Source organism: Marmota flaviventris, chromosome 9, assembly GCF_047511675.1.
Source record: "Marmota flaviventris isolate mMarFla1 chromosome 9, mMarFla1.hap1, whole genome shotgun sequence".
Classification (NCBI taxonomy): Eukaryota; Metazoa; Chordata; class Mammalia; order Rodentia; family Sciuridae; genus Marmota; species Marmota flaviventris.
In genome coordinates this window covers 37885278-37907264 of record NC_092506.1, presented here as the reverse complement: position 1 = coordinate 37907264, position 21987 = coordinate 37885278, and the positions used below count along the sequence as shown (strand labels likewise).

Below are 21987 nucleotides of genomic sequence, written 5' to 3'. Positions count from 1 at the left end.
AAAAAACAAAGAGTCAGAAGTACATTTTCAAAAGTGGAGCCCCTGATAGTTTAAGCCAAATGGGAGCTGGAACTAGACAAAAGAAGATGGCTCCAGTGATATATTTAAGGGGGTACATCAAAGGAAGGGATAAGGTTTCAAGGATGGAGTCTTGCTTCATTATGTCCTGCAGTCAGCAAGTTGATTGACATCTTGGCAGTTCACACCAATATCAGAGGGGTTGTGTGGCTACAGCAGGTAACCCCATGTCCAGTGCTTGACTTTAAGATAACAGAGCAATGAGGAATAAAATATTTTACTACAAGAAGTTGGCAAAATTGCATTATTATATAGAAATTATATGTGAAATATGACCCCTACCAACACATTTTTTGCTACAAAATCAATTCCAGAAGACTTTAGAGTCTCAGTTTGAAAGGACAAGCAAAACTTGTACAAAATATGGGGATAAAGTTATCATAACCTTGTAACAGGTAACAATTGGTTAAAAAGGGACAGAAACATTATGAAAAATTCATAAATTGGACCACATCAAAATTAAGAATCTCTCTGTAATTAAGTTGCACAGATATTTAATTTTAAAATAGTGAAAAATCCAGTTGTAGACAACTAAGATTTGAGTGCACAGAGATGTCAAAGGGCTTGTTATTTAGATTACTGTAGAAAAACAAATCATTATAAAAGGCATCAGTACTCTAATCATCAGATGCAAATTGAAATCTCAGTAAATCGGTGTTAAGTAGCTCTCCAACCAAGTGGATATGATATAATTTTTCATAGACTGAAAAGAATTTGTGGAGCATGAATAACTGAAATATTATTGGTAGGGATATAAATTGATTTAGAATATTGTTTAGCATTACCTACTGAAGTTAAATCAGCATTAAATTAGCAGTTTTTCTCCTAAGTACTGCAAGATATAAGAATAAATATTTTTATAGCTTTGTTTAATATCCAACAAAGACTTCAAATGTCTGTCAACAGTAGAAACATAAGTAACTTTTGTTGTGTTCATATAAAATAATACTATATAACAGTGAAAAAGGAACTACAACTACATGAAAATTAGAGATGGATTTCATATACATTACATTGCATAAAAAGTCAGACACAAACCATTCATTGTATGCTTGCATCTGCATAAAGTTTGAAACAGACTATACTAAACTGAATGTTTAAGGACATACCCATTGATAATCAAACTAAAGGAAATAAGAAAGTAGTACCATAAAAGATAGGACTGTGATTATGTTGAGGAGAGTAATATGGATGGAGGACTTTGTGATTAAGACACAAAATATGATGGAGCTTTGTGCAGAGAGGCTCTGTTTCTTTATTTGGGTAATGGTAGTGTAGGTATTTATCTTGTAATAATTCATTAAGCAATGGACTTTTACCCATTTTTCTTTTCTAATGAAATTATATATATATGTAAGGAGTATTTGCTTTCCTTTACTATGATTCAAAATTCACATCAGTGCCCTTTGGATTACTTATCTATGGTTACAGCTTTCTTTGCCCTCAGAAGATAATTTTCCTCAAAGTTAAAGAGGAGGTTTTGTGGACGTAACTCCACTTGGTACAGTGCTTGCCTGGCTTTTGCAAGGCCCTGGGTTTAATTCCCAGCACCACATACACACACAAAAAAATTAAAGGATGAATTCCTGGAAGAAAAGTTAAAAAGGTCATTTGGATAATTGAATAACAAGATACAAATGTGAATTAATAAATTATATGAATTTTTAACTATATTTTATTATGATGATTGCTAACATTTTTCTAATTTGAAATGAGTCAATAAATTTGGGAGAGTTCTTCACTTGTTATTTCATTTGGTTATAGTAATAGTGCTACAATGTTGCTAATATTATTTTCTTCATCTCAAAGATATGCAAACTGAAATTGAATAGAGATTAAATTAAATGTCTGAAGAACTCAGTTATATAGATCACATACCTATCTGAATTGAGATCTCAGTACTTTAGCCAATATGTCATATAGAATTTTACTAGCTCAAAAGTGTGTTTAACAGATAAATCAGTGACTTAGATATTAGTGATATGAATGAATTGTGTATGTGTGTGTATGTGTCTAACGTAGACTGACTTCGGTAAATTAAACAAGATAGTGTGTTAGGTAACTATTGCCCCCCTCTTCTGGATACACCCATAAGTCATACCTCTATATTTATATATAATAGGCATAGCATTGTAACTATACTTTTTTATGTCTTTGACCCCAGGTAAATGCTTAAATCCCAGAAAGTATTAATTACTTCCTTATTCTTTATCCCTAGGATTTAGCATGGCACCTGGCACACATTAGGTATCCAATAAATGCTTGTTAGATTAAGAAAAATGAAAATCCTACTTATACATATACATAATATATATATGGTTGCTTTTACCCTTAAACTATATATTAAACTATATATTATATATAGTATGTATATAATGTATATATGTATAGTATGTATAAAATATATATATATATTTTATCGTTGCTGATATGTTATTTGAAGAATAATCTAAAGAGTGTTCTAATGAAATGGTAAATCTTCACTGTTATTTTGACAATGGGCTAAAAAATTTTGTAAAACATTTCTTCTCAACATGAACTATCACATATTCTTGAATTCTTTAAGATCAGCTTTTTCAGAAGTATTTGAGCTTCATGGTTTGCAAATGCATAAATGATTAAGTTTTTTGAAAAAATCTTGTAAGATCAGGCAGGTACCTGATTGTATGATCTTCATCTCAGCTTCCCTGTGAGAAGCTAGTTTTATTCTGTCTTCTGGGAACAATAAATGTGAAGACCTGATTCTAAATGTTGTACATTCCCCATTGTAATTGGAAAGTATTTCACATACCAGATAAGTTAAGAGATGAGTTTTGATTTCATGTGCAGTCAGCTGTTACTTTATCAAACAATTGAAGTTGTATGTAATGGTATGTGTAATAAATTTTATGTCTACCCTACTGTTAAGTAACAGGTTTGAATATGGTTTAATTTACATCCTGATTAAAACTATACTTTCGGGGATTATTTCTCTAGTCCATAAATTTACGTACTGCTTAATGGTTTTCATAAATTTCAAAATATAATGCTTTTAACTTTAAAACTACATGAATCTATATTGACTTAATTATATATAATTTGAAAGAAATTTTGAAATCTTGCATGATTCTGTTTTGCCACATTCATATTTATATTTTAATGCACTGGTAAAACTGGCAAAACCCATCATTAATAATTTAAAGTTGATAGAATAATTAGATAATAGAGCAGAATATTAATTAATGGCACTTGTGAAAATGTTTTCTCAGAATAAGACAAAAAATGAGTACACTGTCTCATGCTGCTTATTGTTAAAATTGTAGGCATTTTCAACAGTAAATTTTTAGCTCTTTCTCTGGAAGAAGTTAGCGTTTATTTTGCTTAAACTCATAGTAATGGATAATAATAAAAACCAGGAGTCCACTGTCAGTCAATGCTATTTTTAAAATATGGAAAAGCAAATGCAATCTTTTAGAAAATTTTCCATTTTCTGTTATTTTTCTACCAAACAAAGCACTTCATTTTTAGACCTTCTTATTGAAGGAATTTTTCCTCCACTTGATTAAACATGTTATTTTCACTATAAGGCTCAATCTATAACTTTTTCCTGAAAAAGAGATGTTGGTATGCTGTAAGGAAAATAAAATAAAGAGTTATATTTGTATATCATATCATTTTTCATGTAGTCTTGCTTAGATCAGCATGGAGATGCCTGGAGGCAGTCTTTGCTATAAAGCCAAAGGCCCAGCTATTGCTATTCAAAAGCTACTGCTATATGTGTATGTTTATCCCAGCTGCTTATGATTGGATCTGTTATAAATATTGCATGCAAGACGATGATGAATGACCACATGATTTCTTCTTGGTATTATATTCTTTAAGCTAACCTTACCTGGTTACATACAACTATGGATCTTCTTCTCCCTTCCTATCTTCCTCTATTCTTCATTTTCTTTTTTCCTCCCTCCCTCACTTCCTCACTCCTTACCTTCTTTTGTATTTTTTTATTTGTTGTTTTTAAATATAAAGGATAGTAGGGTGTATTTTGACATATTACATACATAGGGTGCAACCCATTGCAATTTTATCCCACTCTTGTGGTTGAACATCACGTGAAGTTACACTTGTCGTGTATTCATATGTGAGCATAGGAAGATTATGTCTGATTGATTATAGTGTCTTTCCTATTCCCATCCCCTCTCCCTTCCCTTCATTCTCCTTTATCTAATCCAGTGAACTTCTAAACTTCTCCTGCTTACCCTCCCCTATTATTGGTAGGCATCTACATATCAGAGAGAACATCCAACCTTTTTTTTTTTTTTTTTTTTTTTCAGGGGAGCGGGGTCTGGCTTATTTCACTTAACAAGATAGTCTCCAGTTCCATCTATTTCGCAGCAAATGCCCATTCTATTTATAGCTGAGTAATATTCCATTGTGTATGTATATCACATTTTCTTTATCCATTCATCTGTTGAAGGGCACCGAGATTGGTTCCAAAGCTTGGCTATTGTGAATTGAGCTGCTATAAACCATTGATGTGGCTGTGTCACTGTAGTATGTTGATTTTAAGTTGTTTGGGTAATAGACTGAGGAGTGGGATAACTGGGTCAAATGGTGCTTCCCTTCCAAGTTTTCTGATGAATCTCCATACTGCTTTCCAGGGTGGTTTTACCAGTTAGCAATACCACCAGCAATGTATTAGTGAACCTTTTTGTTCACATCCTTGCAAACATTTATTGTTACTTATAATTCTTCATAATTGACATTCTGACAAGAATGAGATGGAATCTCAGTGGTTTAATTTGCATTTCTCTAATTGCTAGAGATATTGAACATTTCTTCATGCATTTTGGGGACTATTTGAATTTATTCCTCTATTAAGTGCCTCTTTAGTTTCTTTCCCTATTTATGGATTGAGTTATTTGTTTTCTTGGTGTTAATGTTTTTGAGTTCTTTTATATCCTGGATACTAATATCTGAGGTACAGGTGACAAAGCTTTTCTCCAATTCTGTAGGCTCTCTGTTGATACTCTAGATTGTCTTCTTTGCTATAAAGAAGTCTTTTTTTTTTTTTTTTAGTTTCATGCCATCCAATTTATTGATTCTTGATTTTATTTCTTGTGCTTTTGGAGTCTAATTGAGGCTGTCTGTTCCTGAGCAGATATGATGGAGAGTTGTGTCTACTTTTTCTGCTAGTATTTTCAGACTCTCTGGTCTAATGCAAAGGTACTTGATCTACTTTGAGTTGAGTTTTATGGAGGTTGAGATATAAGGGTTCAATTCCAATCTACTGCATATGGATTTCCAGTTTTCCCAGAACCATTGGTTGAAGAGGCTATCTTTTCTCCAATGTATGTTTATGGTGCCTTTGCCTAGTATGAGATAACGGCATTTATTTGAGTTTGTCTCAGTGTCTTCTGTTCTGTTCCATTGGTCTTCAATTCTATTTTTGTGCCAATGCCATGGCTTTTTTGTTACTATACCTCTATAGTATAATTTAAGTTTGGTATTATGATGCTTCCTACTTCACTTTTCTCACTGAGGATTGCTTTGGATATTCTGGGCCTCTTATTTTTCCAAATAAATTTCATGACTGCTCTTTCTGTTTCTGTGAAGAAGCCCATTGGAATTTTAATGGGAATTGCATTAAATATGTATAGCACTTTGGTAGTATGGCCATTTTTGCAATATTAATTCTGTCTATGCAAGAACATGGGAGAACTTTCAATTTTCTAAGTTCATCTTCAATTTCTTTCTTTAGTGTTCTGTAGTTTTCATTGTAGAGGTATTTTACCTCTTTTGTTACATTGATTCTCAAGTATTTTCTTTCTTTTTTTTTTTTTGAGTCTATTGTGAATGGGATAGTTTTTTCTGATTTCTCTTTCAGTTAATTCGTCATTAGTGTATAAGAATGCAGTTGATTTATGGGTGTTAATTTTACATCCTGATGCTTTGTTGAATTCATTTATAAGTTCAAGGAACTTTCTGGTGAAGTTGTTTGGGTCGTCTAAATGTATACTCATGTCCTCAGCAAATAGGGATAATTTGAGCTCTTCTTTTCCTATTTGTATTAATCTCTTTCTTTTGTCTAATTGCTCTGGCTAGAGTTTTAAGGACTATGTTGAATAGAAGTGGTGAAAGTGGACATCCCTGTCATCTTCCAGTTTTTAGAGGGAATGCTTTCAATTTTTCTCCATTTAGAATGATGTTGGCCTTAGGTTTAGCATAGATAGCTTTCACAATGTTGAGGTATGTTCCTACTATCCCTAGTTTTTCTAGTGTTGTGAACATGAAGGGATGTGGTATTTTGTCCAATGCTTTTTTATGCATCTATTAATGTATTTCTGTGATTCTTGTCTTTAAGTCTGTTGATGTGATGAATTACATTTATTGATTTTCATATGTTGCACCAACCTTGTGTCCTTGCAATGAACCCCACCTGATCATGGTACATTATCTTTTATGCACTTTGCCAGGATTTTATTAAGAATTTTGCATCTATGTTCAAGATGGATAGTGGTCTGGAGTTTTCTTTCCTTGATGTGTCTTTGTCTGGTTTTTGGTATCAAATTTACAGTAGCTTCATAGAATGAGTTTGGAAGGGTTCCCTCCTTTTCTGTTTCATCTAATAATTTGAGAAGTATTGGTGTGAGTCCTTCTTTGAAGATCTGGTAGATCTCTGCCAAGATTCCATCTGGTCCTGGGCTTTTCTTTGTTGATAGGCTTTTTTATGGCATCTTCCATTTCATTGCATGAAATGATCTGTTTAAATTTTTTGTCTTATATTCTTTAATTGAACCCTATCTGATTATGTACAACTATGAATCTTCTTAGCCCTTCCTAACTTCTGCCTTCTTCCCTTCTTTCCTCCCTACTTTCTTTTGTTCCTTCTTCTTAGAAATATTTATTGATGCTTACTATATATTTTGTTGTAGGAGTTAGATGTCTTGAATACTCAGTGACAAAACATTTTAAAATTACCTTTATAGAACATTATTCTAGGAGGATAAGAGAGTAAGTAAACAAAAGATAATAATAAGAAAGTATTTAATGTTAACTAGCAGGTTATAAATTTGTAGGTGCAAAGAAAAACTAGATTAGAGAAAGTAGGGTGAAGAATGAGGAGGAACACAGAGAGATTTTGGAGGGCTGGAGTTCTTTGGGTCTTCTATAAGGTTGAAGCTCACTCAGATATTGCAGGTTGGAAACAGACTAGAGAGGAATACGCATATCAGCAAAGAGATGTGTCAGACAACTGTAATAATCCAATAAAGAGGCAATTATGGTTTCAACCATACTGGTATTAGTGAAAGTTCTAGAAGTGGTAAAATTCTAAATATATCTTAAACAGTTTTCTTTGATGGGTGAAACAGAAGAAACAGAAAAGACTTTTGGTCTGAGCAGTTGAAGGGATAGTGTTGCAATCAATTAGAATAATGAAGGTTATGAGAAGCACCTGCTTTTAGAAGATATGGAATTCCATTTGGACACTTAACTTTGATATATCCATAGGCAGTCAAGTGAAGAACTCAAGAAAGTAGTTGGATCTACAAGCATGTGAATATTGATTTTGTGTTGTCAACATATAAATGGTCATTTACAGCTCATGAGACTGGATAAAATAGCTAGGAAAGGAGTGTAGATGAAGAAATCAAGAGAACCAGTGACTGGTCCATTAGCCAACCAGCAGAAGATAGAAACCATCTCAAGTAAAAGAAATTCAAATAATGAGGTGTAGTAGGAGTCAAAGGAAAAGGATATACCTGTAGGGGTTCTGTGTTTGGGATTGGAGTCTGTGATAGCTTTATAACTATGATATGCTTGGTGGCTAAGAAAGTTTCTGTGCAAGGACACAGAATGCCTGGCTGCTAGGAAATGCCTGGCTGCTGTAACAATGCCCTGCATGAGGAGTCTCTGTGCTAGTTTTATCATATTCAACCTTTATCTCAAGCACATAGCTCCTGGGAATAAAGGAACTTGCTTACTAGATAACTTCAATGTATCACCAAGCTCTGGTGACCCTGGACCTGCCCACTAACAGTAACTTTAAACAATGGAGTTTCTTGAGAGCTACACAAAGCTCCTGACATTGCATATTGTAACTATAGAGTGTAATTGTGGAATAAGAAACCTTTCTGATACAATAAACAAAAATGGCACTAATGACCTAATGTAACCTAGTGATATAAATAAAGGTGGCCACTTGGATGAGCAGCCATTTTTTCCTGCTTCTGCATCTTGTCTCTGTGTCATTTTTATTTTCCTTACATATTCCAAGTAGGGTGAAGTAATTCAGCTACTGCTAGGTCATGTAAGAAGAGGACAGAGAATTGATAACTGGATACATCAAAAAGTATGTCATTGGTGACTTTAAGGAGATAAATCTCTGGAGTTGTAAAAGCAGAAGCCACTCAATATCCCTATCATGTATTGTCTTGCTGTAGTTGTTGGCCTCCAAAACTACAGAAACCTCAGTCATAGAAATGTCTAATTTTGTTGCATCTTTTGTTTTCTTTTAACATAGTAGTGAATAAGTTATTAAATTGGTGATATTTATTATTTATTTTTCTATGAAATCTGATGTCACTCTTTGGCTTCTATACATTACTGTCAGCTTATAATTCAAAGGGTTATGAGGATTACAGATGAAACACTTGGTATAGTGTGGGCCCATATTAAGAGTTCGATAAGTGATAGCTGTTATTGTTACTGATGATGATGATGCAACCACATAGTTTCGGTTGCTTGCTTAGACTTATTGTGGTACTTAATAAAATGATCCTGGAAATATCATCACTTTGCATTCACTGAAGAAAAGACTGTGTAACACCTTCTTATTCTTGACCATTGCCATCTCTAGTACTATGAATTCACACTTGAAACTCTTCTCTCTGAGTAACACAGCCCATCAGAAGCTACTGAGACCATCTAACCTGTGGCCGTTGATGACAATATTGCAAATATACTTTCTGTTGCTTCATCTGAATGGCTTTGTGGTTTTTTCCTCTGGGGATGCCAGCTCACTCTGATTATCACTTATTTTGTTATTATTATTACATATTTATTGTACAAATAGATGGTATTTTACCATGATGTTTCCATGCATGTATACATTATTATTAATTGCAAACAATCACCCTGCTTCTAGTCTCAATTCCTCCCCCATCCCTCCTCCCTCTTAGCACCCTTCCCAGTCTCTAAGAGTCACTCGCTTATTTAAAAGGGTCCATATATGGGTCACTGTCAGTCTTTGTCAAAGATGTCTGAGATGTCTTTGTCTAAAATCATCTGATAATTCTCCAGGTGTTAGGTAGTGTTTTGACTTTCAAGAATGCTTATATGGGAAACATGAAATAGAGAGTTGGCATAACTATCAAAATAGCTGGAAGTTAAGTAGAGAAAGAAGGATGGGTAGATATTAACTAAGAATATAAACCTGGAGGTAGGCGAAACTGGATTCAACTTCTGATTTCTGTGATCTTGGACAACATACAGCTAACACCTTCCAAAGGAATTCATTAGGAAAAGTGTTGGCCAGTAAACCTGGTTTTATTTAAGTTCTGTATAGCAACTGAGAATACCACCTGTGTGTATTCCAAGTAGTGTTTTAAAAGGGTAAATTTAGGGAAGAGTTCTCAAGGGGCTATAGGGTTTGAGCTGAGTCATTTTGAGGTCAGTCTTAAAAGGTAGAAATTTTGGTAAAAAATTTGGTCAGAGTCTATGAAAAACAGCTTGGGTTGTTGGGTACAGCAAGATGAGGGCTTTCAAGCAGTCTTGATGAACTAGTGGTGATTTTTAATGAATAAGCTATTTTTATTGGTTTGGCTTTATCTATACTGGAAGTAAATATTTTCTGAAGCAAGTAACTCAGGAATTATTGTCTGTTTTTGGTATCAGTTCAGTGTATGTCTAGTAAAGTAATGCCTGATCTGAGTGCTAGCTGCCACATGATGATTTCACTTCTTAGAATTTATATTCTTTTTTTCTTATTTGTTATTTTTAGTTATACTCTCGTGTCATGTATGTTTTGACATATTTTTACACAGATGGAGTACATCTTATTCTAATAAAGATGCCAGTCTTGTTATTGTAGATGATGTGGAGATTCTCTGTGGTGTATTTATGTGTGTACATAGGAAAGATGTGTCAGATTAATACTTTCACCTTAGTATCTAACTTTGAAATACAAGTTGAAAGTAGTTAAATGAGATAAAGTATAGAAAGTATTTCAGTCTGGAAAAAGATTAGTAAAACACCATATATTCACTGATTATTTTATAAAGCCTTACTGAAAAAAAAAAAAATATATATATATATATATATACTCATGTCAGCACAATGAACCCCTAGTTCAGGAATCAGACCATCTAATTTCAAATCCTGAAAGATCACTTGCTGGTCTGTCTCCTATAGTAGACAGCATGCTTTCATTAATTATCCTTCTATATCACAATAGGAGTCTGAAATATTAAAAACACATTTTTGATATCACATCATTAATGATTTTAACAAAAATGAACACTTATATAACTCACAGTATTAACAATTGTTGCTTTATTTACAGAATGACATGAATTACATAGCCTCTAGTGGACTTCTATTTAAAGATGGCAAAAAGCGAATTGACTACATCCTGGTTTATAGAAAGACAAATATACAATATGGCAAAAGAAACACATTTGAAAAGAACCTCAGAGCAGAAGGCTTGATGTTGGAGAAGGAGGTAGGTGCTTTGCCATTATTAACTTTGTGGTATAATATTCTGGAACAGAAAAGATCACCTGTGTTTAAGTATGAGAAAGCCATATATCATATGGCTTCATAATATATATATATATATATACATATATATATATATATATATACATATATATATATATATGTATATATATATATATATGTATATATATATATATATGTATATATATATATATATACTCATTTTTTCCTAATAGATGTATATATGTACACATACATATTCACTTTTTGCTCTGTTTCTGCACAGTTTATTTTTAAAAGGGCATGACTATTTTTGCAATTTTAAAAAAACTGAATAACTAATGACTATGTCCATGCAAAATAGAAAATTCTATGGGGGGGGGCTTGAAATATTGAAAGAAAAGTGTTTGCCAAACTGTTAATGTCAGTTTTTTGTTGGTGAAACTGTAAGTACTATTCTTCTCAATCCTTCTTTGTTTGATAGGTTCTTAAAATTTCTGTAAATGATTTATTTTTTTTTCTATTGGAACAATAAAAGTATCAAGACAATTGGGAAAAAAATGAAAAATAGGAGAAAAAAGCTGATGATCCTATAGTCGAAAAATTACCTCATATTCTACTATAATCCAAAAATTATAATTATTGCCATTTTATTTAAATTTTATGTGGTTTTAAATTCACATGTTTATTTATATTAGATAAAGAAAAAAAAACCCTTACTTTAAAAAGTTAAAAACATAGAAATGTAAAGTATAAAAGCCAATGTTCATATTTGTCACCTTCTAAATCATACCCTTCTCTACTTTGGTGGCTTTTATAGATTGAATTTTTACTGATAATGCTCCTTAATATATTTTCCATATATAAACAACCATATGAAAATATATTACACAAAATTAGTCATATTTATGATACATATATTATTCTGCTACTCAATCCCATTGTTTGACATTATTTTATAAATATATTAATTCTCATTACCTTTAGAAATTTTTTACTTGGTGTATAGTTTTATAACTTCAGGATTTGGTCAGCTATTCTCCCATTGAGAGAAAAAATTAAGTTAAATATTAGAGATATTCCTAAATATATTTCTAAAAAAATGGAATGGTAAAAAAAATCCTGATGATTTCTTTGATTAAATATTTAATTGACTTGCTAATAAAATTTAAGAATGTTAGTAAACACTTAGATATAAAACTCTGAAACTACCCCTACTTTTCTTCACAGAATATATGTTGAAGTCAATTTTCTGATAAATACACATTAGAAAGTTATTAACTATATCTTGGGGTCACCCTGGAAAAACTAATCCATTTATATTTATTAAAACTCTTTTAATAGGATCTAAAATAACAAACTCACAATGACTTGGCTCTGAAAGGAAGGAATTATTTACACAGTGCCAAGTATTATAGAACAGGGTGAGTGAAATACTGACCACAGTGTTCTGTTGATCCTTTATTTCTTTTTTATACCTCTTTTGGGAAGTTTAGCCCAGAATATCTCACTCACGGGTGAGTAATTAAATGAAGAACTACTTATTGAAAAAAAATCTCATGAACTCAGTCTTATGACAAGATTTTACTCATTAGATTCCTTTGTGCCTTCTGCTCCACACAGATAGAATCAATCCCTTCCTCATCTGCTTATAGAACAGTTTACAAGAGATTATTATAATACTGGTAATTATTTAACTCATGCACCTCCCATTGTTTACTTATTCATTAAATAATTTTGTCAAACCTTGAACAAACTGTGGGGAATCATGAGTAAAGTGGACCATATCACTACCTTTGGTCTGTATGAAGATTTAAATAAAAAAAAAAGAAGTCAAATACAAAAACTGGATATTTGTAATAGATGTGGCCCACTGACTCTAGTTAATTTTCTTGGCATAAAATCCAGATTCTCTGAGTCTTCCTCTCTCTTATTCCTCCAACATGCTCCCAAGAATAATACTGGCTGTTACTTATCCACAAAGGGTTCTGTTCTCTAAAAGTGAAGTCTATTCATCCTTAAGCTCTGACTGTTCCATTGCTGTCAAAGGTGCTTGTGGTTATGTTGTTGCTCAGCAGAACAGTATCTGTTTGTCTACTTTTATTCCCAGATAGACAGGTTTTTCATTCTGAGTTCCAGCATTACAGTTGTTCAATTCACATTCCCTTTCTTATTAGATGTGTTTCCCACAGTTCAGTGAAGTGCCAGGACAGCTGGGTCAGGAGCTATACCCAAACCCAGATGCATAGTTTATTGGAACTAGCCACACCTATGAACAGTAGTCATTGTATTGAACACAGATTGCCAGTCTTGACTTCCTCTTTCTGACCCCTAGGTGCCTCACTGTTAAGGAAAATGATTTTTTTTTTTTTTTTCCTGACAGTGCAATGGGTTAAGTTTACACGTTTCTCCAGATTAGATATTATCAGTTTTGGAGCAGGGGTGGGGAATTTTTTATGTCTTTCCTTGAAAAGGGCCTTAAAAGCCTTATGAAATTTGGTCCAACTTCTCTAAGGAATTCTGCTTATGTTTCAAAGTTTAAAGAAAAGAATAAAGGAAGTAAAGAAGGAAAGAGAGATCTTGTCACACCCTTTCTGTCTAATACTTGCATAACTAAGAGTCTATTTCAGTGACTTTGCACAGGATAGATGATGGGATCCAAGGTGGCTTGAATCTTTACTCATTTGATACAATGCTTAAAATTATCCTTTACCACAATACTTTTCATAATTTCAAATTGAAATAAATGATCTGAAAGAAAAGCAAATGGAACTAAAATGGCTTATAACAAAGGAAATACTCTAGTCTGGAGGATAAGAGAGAATTATAGGAAGTTGAAGAAGTGAATTTTTTAAATCTTTGAATTGAGATTTGAAAAATTAATAGTGCCAAAGTAGGTGAAAAAAAAAAAAACACCTAAATTAGGTGGGAAAAGGACTGGATAAGGCTTCCCTGGTCATGCGTTAGAATCCAGCAATGATCCATCTCCTACAATAACATGCCTCAGTGGGAGTATCAGGATGGTCACAGGGGAAAGGATGTGGACATTTTTAAATTCCAGAGAGGAAGAGCACTAAACAAGCCTGGAAAGAATGGCTCTGTTTAAGTTAATAAAAATTCTTTATTATTTTAATAAAGAAATGCAAAGCTACTAAATAATTTCAAACTGTAGTAGCATGAACACATTTGTTTTCAAAAAAGATAACAGATTGCTGAAAAGAGGATGAATTTCAAGATAATGCACAAAGATCACGAGTGGAATTAAAGACAGAGATAAATGGATTTGATCAGTATTTCAGTTAACATATACATATGTATGTGTTTATATATGTATGTATGTACTTGGTGGATATTTGGATATGATAAGTATTGGTCTCAATGCTAACTTGAGTTTGTGACTCAAAACAATTTGTTGATTCATTCAAGGAGCATAAATGATGTCCCTATTGTATGCCACATTGAGACCAAATATAAACCAAGCTAAAAAATGAACCATGTTCTCATGGGAGAAAATAGACCATAAACAAATAAAAAACATGAATGAAACAATGTGGAGAGCTACCCAATAATTAAAACTAGATAGTGTTATATTACGAGTATGACTAGGGGCTCTGCTAGCTTGTGCGATCTGAAAGAAAGCAAACTGAATAAAAAGAAATCTATCCCATTATGGGAAGAGAAAAAGACCGAACTCTACCTGCAGAAGTCATATTCAGTAAAAAGTAGTTCTGCCTGGAAGAGAGCTGGTTTGTGGAAGAAGTAAGGCAGAGGCTATGGGAATGAAAAGCTGGTAATTGAGGTGCCTTTGAGAAACATAAATAGAGATGTTTGAAGTTCTTGTCTAGAGCTGAAATGAGGAGTCTCCCCTGAAAGCAAATGCTCTAGTTATTCGAATATGAATGGTAATATACACCAGCTACTGGGACAAAAATCACTGAAGATAATGGGAAAGAATTTAGTTGTGGGATGAGCCTATAAAGGGTACGAGAGGAGAATAGACACTTGAAAGAATTGAGGTAGGTGAAAGAGCAGGAGATGAGACATCAGAGGGAAGAGTTGGTAATTAGGGTAAAATACTGCTGAGAAGCCAATGGGACCAGAGAGTTGCCCATTCAAATGGAGGATAATGAGAAATATTTTCCTGAATAGAGACATTTGTGTGCCATATTAGCTAAAGTCAAAGAGGGAATAGGTAATGGAGAATAGATGCAGAGCAAATGTCACCAACTTGCTCAGCTGTGAGTGGGAGGAGGGAAAACAATAGCAAGGGCGGGGGGGGGGGGGGCAGTGGATTCTGGTGAGATTTCATTTCCTTGTTTCTTTCATTCACCTTTAAATTTATTTCTTAGATGGGGTGTTTAAATAATGATGGGGAAGACCCAAGACAGAAGAAAGGGATGGAGGGAAACAGGAAAAAAAGGGTCAAGGGAGAAGGAAAGGAAAGCACAGAAGAAGATATACAAGGAGAGGAAGAGAGACTGAGGACACAGTCGACAGAGGAGATAAAATAACATTTAAAATGCCTTTGGGGGAGTGAGGGGGGTTTTCAAAGCACAGAATATCAAAAAAATTCAAGATTACTTAATTGCATTTTAAATTTAATTTTTACAAATATTTATTTGACATAAACATTTTTACTAAAGGGTTAACTTTATGTTTCTAATTCTAAAGATGACAACATTATCTTTTAAAATAATTAAATTTATCAGGAGTAGATTTATTATTCCCAGGGTAGTACATTCAACCTACTACAGCAAATGCAGTATTAGTAAACAAAAACATTTTTTTCTAAAATAAGTATTCTTACATGATATCATAAAAATACTGTCTAAAAGTCTTAAATCAATATTTCTTAAAACTATTTGTATTATGCATCTATTGATGTTTAATAAATTACACAAATTGCATTTGTATGCTCAAAATTCTATGGGTCACCAGTTATCCCACACCTTGGTATTTATCCAAACAAACTAAAATCAGCATACTATAGTGATACAACCACTTTAATGTTTATAGCAGTACAATTCACGATAGTTAAATTATGGAATTATTCCAGATGCCCAGCAATAGATGGATAATAAAAAAAAATCATGTATGTACATTGAAGTATTAGTCAGCCATGAAGAAGAATGAAATTATGGCATTTGCTGGTAAATAGGTGCAACTAGAGATCATCATGCAAAAGGAAATAAACCAGACTCAGAAAATCAAGGGTTGATGTTTTCACTCATTTGTGGAAGTTAGAGCAAAATTAAGAGAAAGAAGGTGAAACCTCGGGGCATCAGATATTATAAAGCTATAGAAAAGATCAGTGGAGTAGAAGAAGAAAATGGGAAGGAGGAGGGGTGGGTAAGGGGAGGGAACATGGAATGAATTTAGCAAGATCATGTTATATGCATATAAAAATATACCACAGGTAGTTTCACCATAATATATATACAGAAAATACCAATCAAAAATTAAAAAATCAGTGAGTGAAAGGAAAATCAGCAGAGTAAAAAAGGAAAATAGGAGGAGGAAGGAGGGTAGGGAAATGAGGGGAACAGGGATTGAACTCAAATTTTTGTGCATGTGTATTTTGTCAAAATGAACCCAACTACTATGTGTAACTAAAACACTCTAATTTTTTTTTTAAATCTGTTGGTGCAAAGTTTGGGTATGACACACTCTTTGCCAAGTTTCTTTTGAGACCTAAGTCAAAGTATTTGCATGGTCACATTTGTACCTGGAGCACATGGAGTTCAGGGTACCTCTTTGAAGCTGGCATATATTATGTGAAAGGACTCATTTCCTTGTGGTTGTAACACTGAGTATTCATTTCCTGTCTGGATTTCAGCTCCTGGGGGCCATTCTCATTCCTTGCCACATGAGCCATCCATTTGCAAAGCCAGAAGTAGAGAATTTTCCTTGCATCTCTCTGCTGTTTTAAATCTTTCCTGCCAGAAAGAGCCCAGTCCTTTTAAGGGACTCATTACCCATGAAAGATAATGTCTTCTTAATATCAAACATGTCATGTGGCTGATCCTAACCATGGGAGTGCCTATCATACTGTATTCACAGATAGCAGGGATCTTAACTTGTGAATACAAGGAGAAGAGATCTTGAGAGCTTTGCCTACCACACTATTTTTAAAAATTCTGCAACATGCAACTGTGCATTGCTCTTCTAAGCAAACAGGCCAGGAAAGAAACTTACAACAACAGAATATAACAGAATAGAATACATTTTAGACTAAATTTGGTGCCAATTCATGACGAATTGGCATGTAGATTGTTGGAGCCGCTTTATCAAATCCAGTACTATGATTTCATAAACATTTACTGCCTCTCAAAGTTTCTTCTATTGAAGGTCTTGGCCTTTCGTTGCAACTTAACAAACATTTAACTGAAAAAATTTTAGTACAGATTATTAGAAGAAAGAGAAAATGGATTTGAGAAAATGTTAGCAGGCATTTTGTTTCCTAGCTGAATGATGAAGACTAGAGACTGATTCTCCATAATTTAAAAATATATGTTCACCAGAGTGAAGCACTGAGCCTGGCACAGAGTTCTCAAAAATGTATTAAATTGCATGTTGATGTGAATAATTTATAGATGATAATATTTTCAGAAGATCATGATGTATATTTGAAGACCATTCAAATAAATAGGTAGATGATTTATAATTGTCAGGGTAGGTGCTTTGTAGTCCAACTCAATTTTCAATTCCCATCAGCTTTGTCTTTCACTTAGATTTAAAACCATGGGATTAAACATGCTCTTTCTGCTCTGTGCCCAAAACTTACAGAGTGACTTTGTGAAAAGATCATTTTTAAGTTTCCTCTTTTCTCAGGAGTAACTATTCTACCTCTTGGGAATTTGGGGAGGAATAATTAAGTACTAAAATGAAGTATGAAGGTTGTGGGTGTTTCTTTCCCTCTGAGAAGGCTGCTAACATCAGGGTTGAAAAAAAAATAGTGCCAAATTTGCAGCTTTTGATTCCAAAAGGAAAGGTCTTCTTTCTCCCTCACAGCAATATCCCTTCACCAGCCCCTTCCCAGTAGCTAAAAATGAAACTACTTTTCTCTCATTTTTTTAAAAGTGGAGGTATAGCAAAAGAGAGATTAAGTTAGTTGAGGAAGTTAGAAACCAAGACAGTCCATGCTACTTAAAAAGACATATATATGTGTGGGTGGGTAGTATGTGTGTGTGTTTGCATTTAAAGATATATATATATATATATATATATATATATATATATATATATATATATATATATTTAAAGTTAAGGCATACAAAATTAGACATGCTCTGTGTATGCACTTAGATTGACATTTTACTCATTGACAGTAGTCATTTTAATGCAGAAACCTCCTTTCAGAGCATCGCTTTATTTAAAGTTATGCCGCAGTCTGGCTGGGCACAAAATCACGAGCCACTCAAGCAGGAACAAAGTTTATTTTTTGAAACTGCCGCCAATGTCCGGTACCGCCCGGGAAGAAGATTTTTTCCACCCACGCGGCCTCCTCTCGGACCGTCGAGCCAGCTCCTCCCCCGGAACTCCCTCCTACTGTACTTCCCCAACCAATGGGAACTCTCCAGGAGTCCCGTAGCCGGCCTAGGTGAACAGCAGGAGTCCAATATCCATATGAATGCAAATCTTAACATAATCATATCATCTCAATGGCTAGCTGGCGTCACCTTTCAACCAAAAATGCCATGCATCATATACTTGGCTCTTAGCATATCCCCCCTTCTGTTTAAGTAACAAGCAATCTGGCTAGGGACCGTGCCTGTTAGGTTTGTCCAATTCAACATATGGTTCTTACCCGTCATCGGAAAACTGACTTTTAGGCGTCAGCCTCCTGTCTTAGGTTGATACCACTGCAATTGGATCATACCCGTCACTGACTACCGGTCCAGCATATAGCCATACTTGTGGATAGGCCTATGTACCAGTGGGGGGGTGAGGTTCTTTGCCTCACCTCTGTTGGCCCCCAAAATTGGCCTTGGTGCTGGTGGGGGGATGAGGTTCTTTACCTCACCTCTGTTGGCCCCCAAAATTAGACCATCACTAGTAGAAGGGAGGAGGATACAGAAATGTCATGACACCAAGTCAATTAACGGCTCCTAGGAAAAATTACATCACTGGTGACACATCAGCAAAGATACGCTAGCACTACCATAATTCGCTGCATCAACAAATAGATCACAAAGCATACAAGTGATACATAGTCCAGGCAAGTTCTGTAAGCAGTTCAAAGTAGAGGAATCTATCAATATGTCCATATCCTCCCAAAATAAAGCATACAAGTGATACATAGTCCAGGCAAGTTCTGTAAGCAGTTCAAAGCAGAGGAATCTATCAATATGTCCATATCCTTCCAAAATAAATCGACTCATTGATTGAGCATTACTTGTTGAGTTATAAATCATTGATGTATCAGCTTACACGGTTTGTTGTGATAACTCTCAAAGAAGTTGTAGTTTGGTTTTATCTTTGTCTTCACCGGCACTGGGATGAAAATAGGAATTTTGACAATGATGCTAAAAAAAAAAAATATGTAACATTTCAACAGGTACTAAGAAAACAATATTTAGAACAATTTACATTATCCTGAACAGAATTATTAAATATAATGAAAAGGAAAGGTGAAAGTAAACAAACAGATTTGTTAACCTTCTATTTGTTCATATATTAGAACAATCCTCAACAGCTGTTTACCCAAATTAAATTAAACTATTAAAATCACGTGAATAATAAAAAAAAAAATTTTTTTTTGGATCCATGTGCATGAGCGCCCCTCATATGTGAAATATGGACATACGCACATACAGACATACAACACAAAACAGAAGTGTGCACACGTAACATATAACACATAAGACAATAGTAAAGGCCTTGTAGCTTTACCTAGGTGAAATCTCCATTGCAATGTTCAAAAACTCCACAGTCAAAAAAACTGATCAGAAAAAACATTAACCTAGGTCTGTATGAGCTCAAAAATAAAATAGAACTTTATGATGTGGGAAAAAGCAATAATAAAATAGATATTGAAAAAAACATCCTGGTTAATCACTGTCACAGATGTAAGAATAGCCAAGCTGGAGATCTGGATATCAGCTGTTATGGATTTGAGTGGAATCATCTTCCTTTTGTTCTGTAGGAGCTGTTTTAGTTAGTCTTTCTGGAATCCAAATCGGCTGCTGTTCTTCCTGTGGAAAAACACAAACAGAGCCCCGACTCCAGACTATCACTGGGTCAGGACCTTTCCATTGTCCTGTTAGAATATCTTTCCAAAGTACCTTAGGCTTATGTACATTTTTTGGATACAAATGTCTTTCCGCAGCACTAAGCCCTGATGAATCCAAATTTAAAAAGTTTAGAGTAAAAAGGGTTATTTTAAGTTTATCTTTGGGGGATATATACCCCTTTCCAATTCCCTCCTTTTGTTTTAATAAGTACATTTTAATAGTTTGATGAGCTCTTTCAACTATGCCTTGTCCTTGTGGATTGTATGGAATTCCTGTTATGTGAGTAATGCCAAATGATGAGCAAAATTGTTTAAAAGAGGTGGACGTATAACCAGGACCATTATCGGTTTTTAACTGTTTTGGAACGCCCACAGTGGCAAAATTTTGTAAGCAATGAGCTATAACATCTTTAGTTTTTTCTCCAGCATGAAGGGAGCCCATCAGAAATCCGGAAGAAGTATCAACTGTAACATGTAAATATTTTAATTTTCCAAATTCTGGCAAGTGTGTGACGTCCATCTGCCAAATATGGTTAGGTATCAGTCCTCTAGGATTGACTCCAAGATTAACTTGTGGTAAAAATGTCACACAATTTTGACATTGTTTTATTATATGTCGGGCTTGTTCTTTAGTTATTTTAAAACGCTTTTGTAAAGTATTAGCATTGACATGGAACCTTTTATGAAAATTTATAGCTTCTTCTATTGTGGAGAAAATATGTATGTCATGTGTAGTTTTATCTGCTAACTCATTGCCCAAACTAAGGGCTCCAGGCAATCCTGTATGTGCCCTGATATGTCCTATAAAGAATGGATCTTTTCTGTCCCAGATTAGACTTTGTATAGTAGAAAACAAAGAGAAAACAGTAGAAGAAGGGGAAATCCTACCAGCATCTTCAAGGGATACTATAGCATTAACTACATACTGACTATCAGAAAATAAATTAAATACAGAATTTTTAAACATCATAAAAGCTTGTAATACTGCATTAAGCTCTACCTTTTGAGCTGATTGTTTGGGTACTAAAAATGTAAAAGTTTGATCAGGGGTAACTACTGCTGCTGTACCATTATTTGACCCATCAGTGAATATATTTGGAGCATTCATGATAGGGGTTTTTTTTGTCATCTTTGGAAAAACTACAGGATGTTTAGACCAAAAAGACAACAAAGGATTAGACGGTAAGTGATTATCAAATGAAACATTAGATTTACACATGATTATTGCCCAAGTATTTAACTCATTAGCTAACTCATCAATTTGATCTATAGTATATGGAGTAATAATTTTATTGGGAGAAATCCCAAACACTCCCTTGGCTGCTTTTATTCCTTTGAGTATTAATTGTCCTACAGCCTCAGGATACCTAGTAAGAATAGTATTAGGAGAATAAGATAAATGTATCCACAATAATGGACCTTCTTGCCAGAATACTCCTGTAGGTATATTTTTTGTTGGCAGTACAATAAATAATAAAGGCAAACTTATATCAATTCTATCCAAATGCATATTTTCCATATATGTTTCAATGATTTTTAATGCCTTTCTTGCTTCAGGCGTCAACATGCGGGGTGAATTTGGATCTGATGGACCTTTTAGAATATCAAATAAAGGTCCCAACTCTCCTGTTGGTATGCCTAGATAAGGCCTTATCCAATTTATGTCTCCTAATAACTTTTGAAAGTCGTTAAGTGATTTGAGTTGATCTACTCGTATTTGAATTTTGGGTGGACGGACCATGGTTGAGGATAATAAAACCCCTAAATAATTAATTGGAAGATTTAATTGTACTTTATCTATTGCTATCTCTAGATTATAATTTTTTAATAAATTTGTAAGTGTGGCATAACATTCTAGCAATGTGTTTTTATCTTTATGTGCCAATAACACATCATCCATATAGTGAAATATTTGTAGTTCAGGATTTTGATTTCTAAGTGGCTGGATTGCTTTGTTAACATAAATTTGACACATAGTT

At 33.9% G+C, this 21987-nt stretch overlaps 1 protein-coding gene across 6 annotated transcripts in view; it reads left to right on the top strand.

The window, feature by feature from the left end:
• The window catches only part of Ano3 (anoctamin 3), a 406718-nt gene that overhangs the window by 261072 nt on the left and 123659 nt on the right, over nt 1-21987 (top strand). For all 6 annotated transcript variants that reach the window (XM_071616326.1, XM_071616329.1, XM_071616325.1 and 3 more), the window contains one exon: nt 10622-10780. In XM_071616326.1, coding sequence (XP_071472427.1) covers nt 10622-10780 — 159 coding nt within the window. The remainder of the gene's footprint in view (nt 1-10621; nt 10781-21987) is intronic.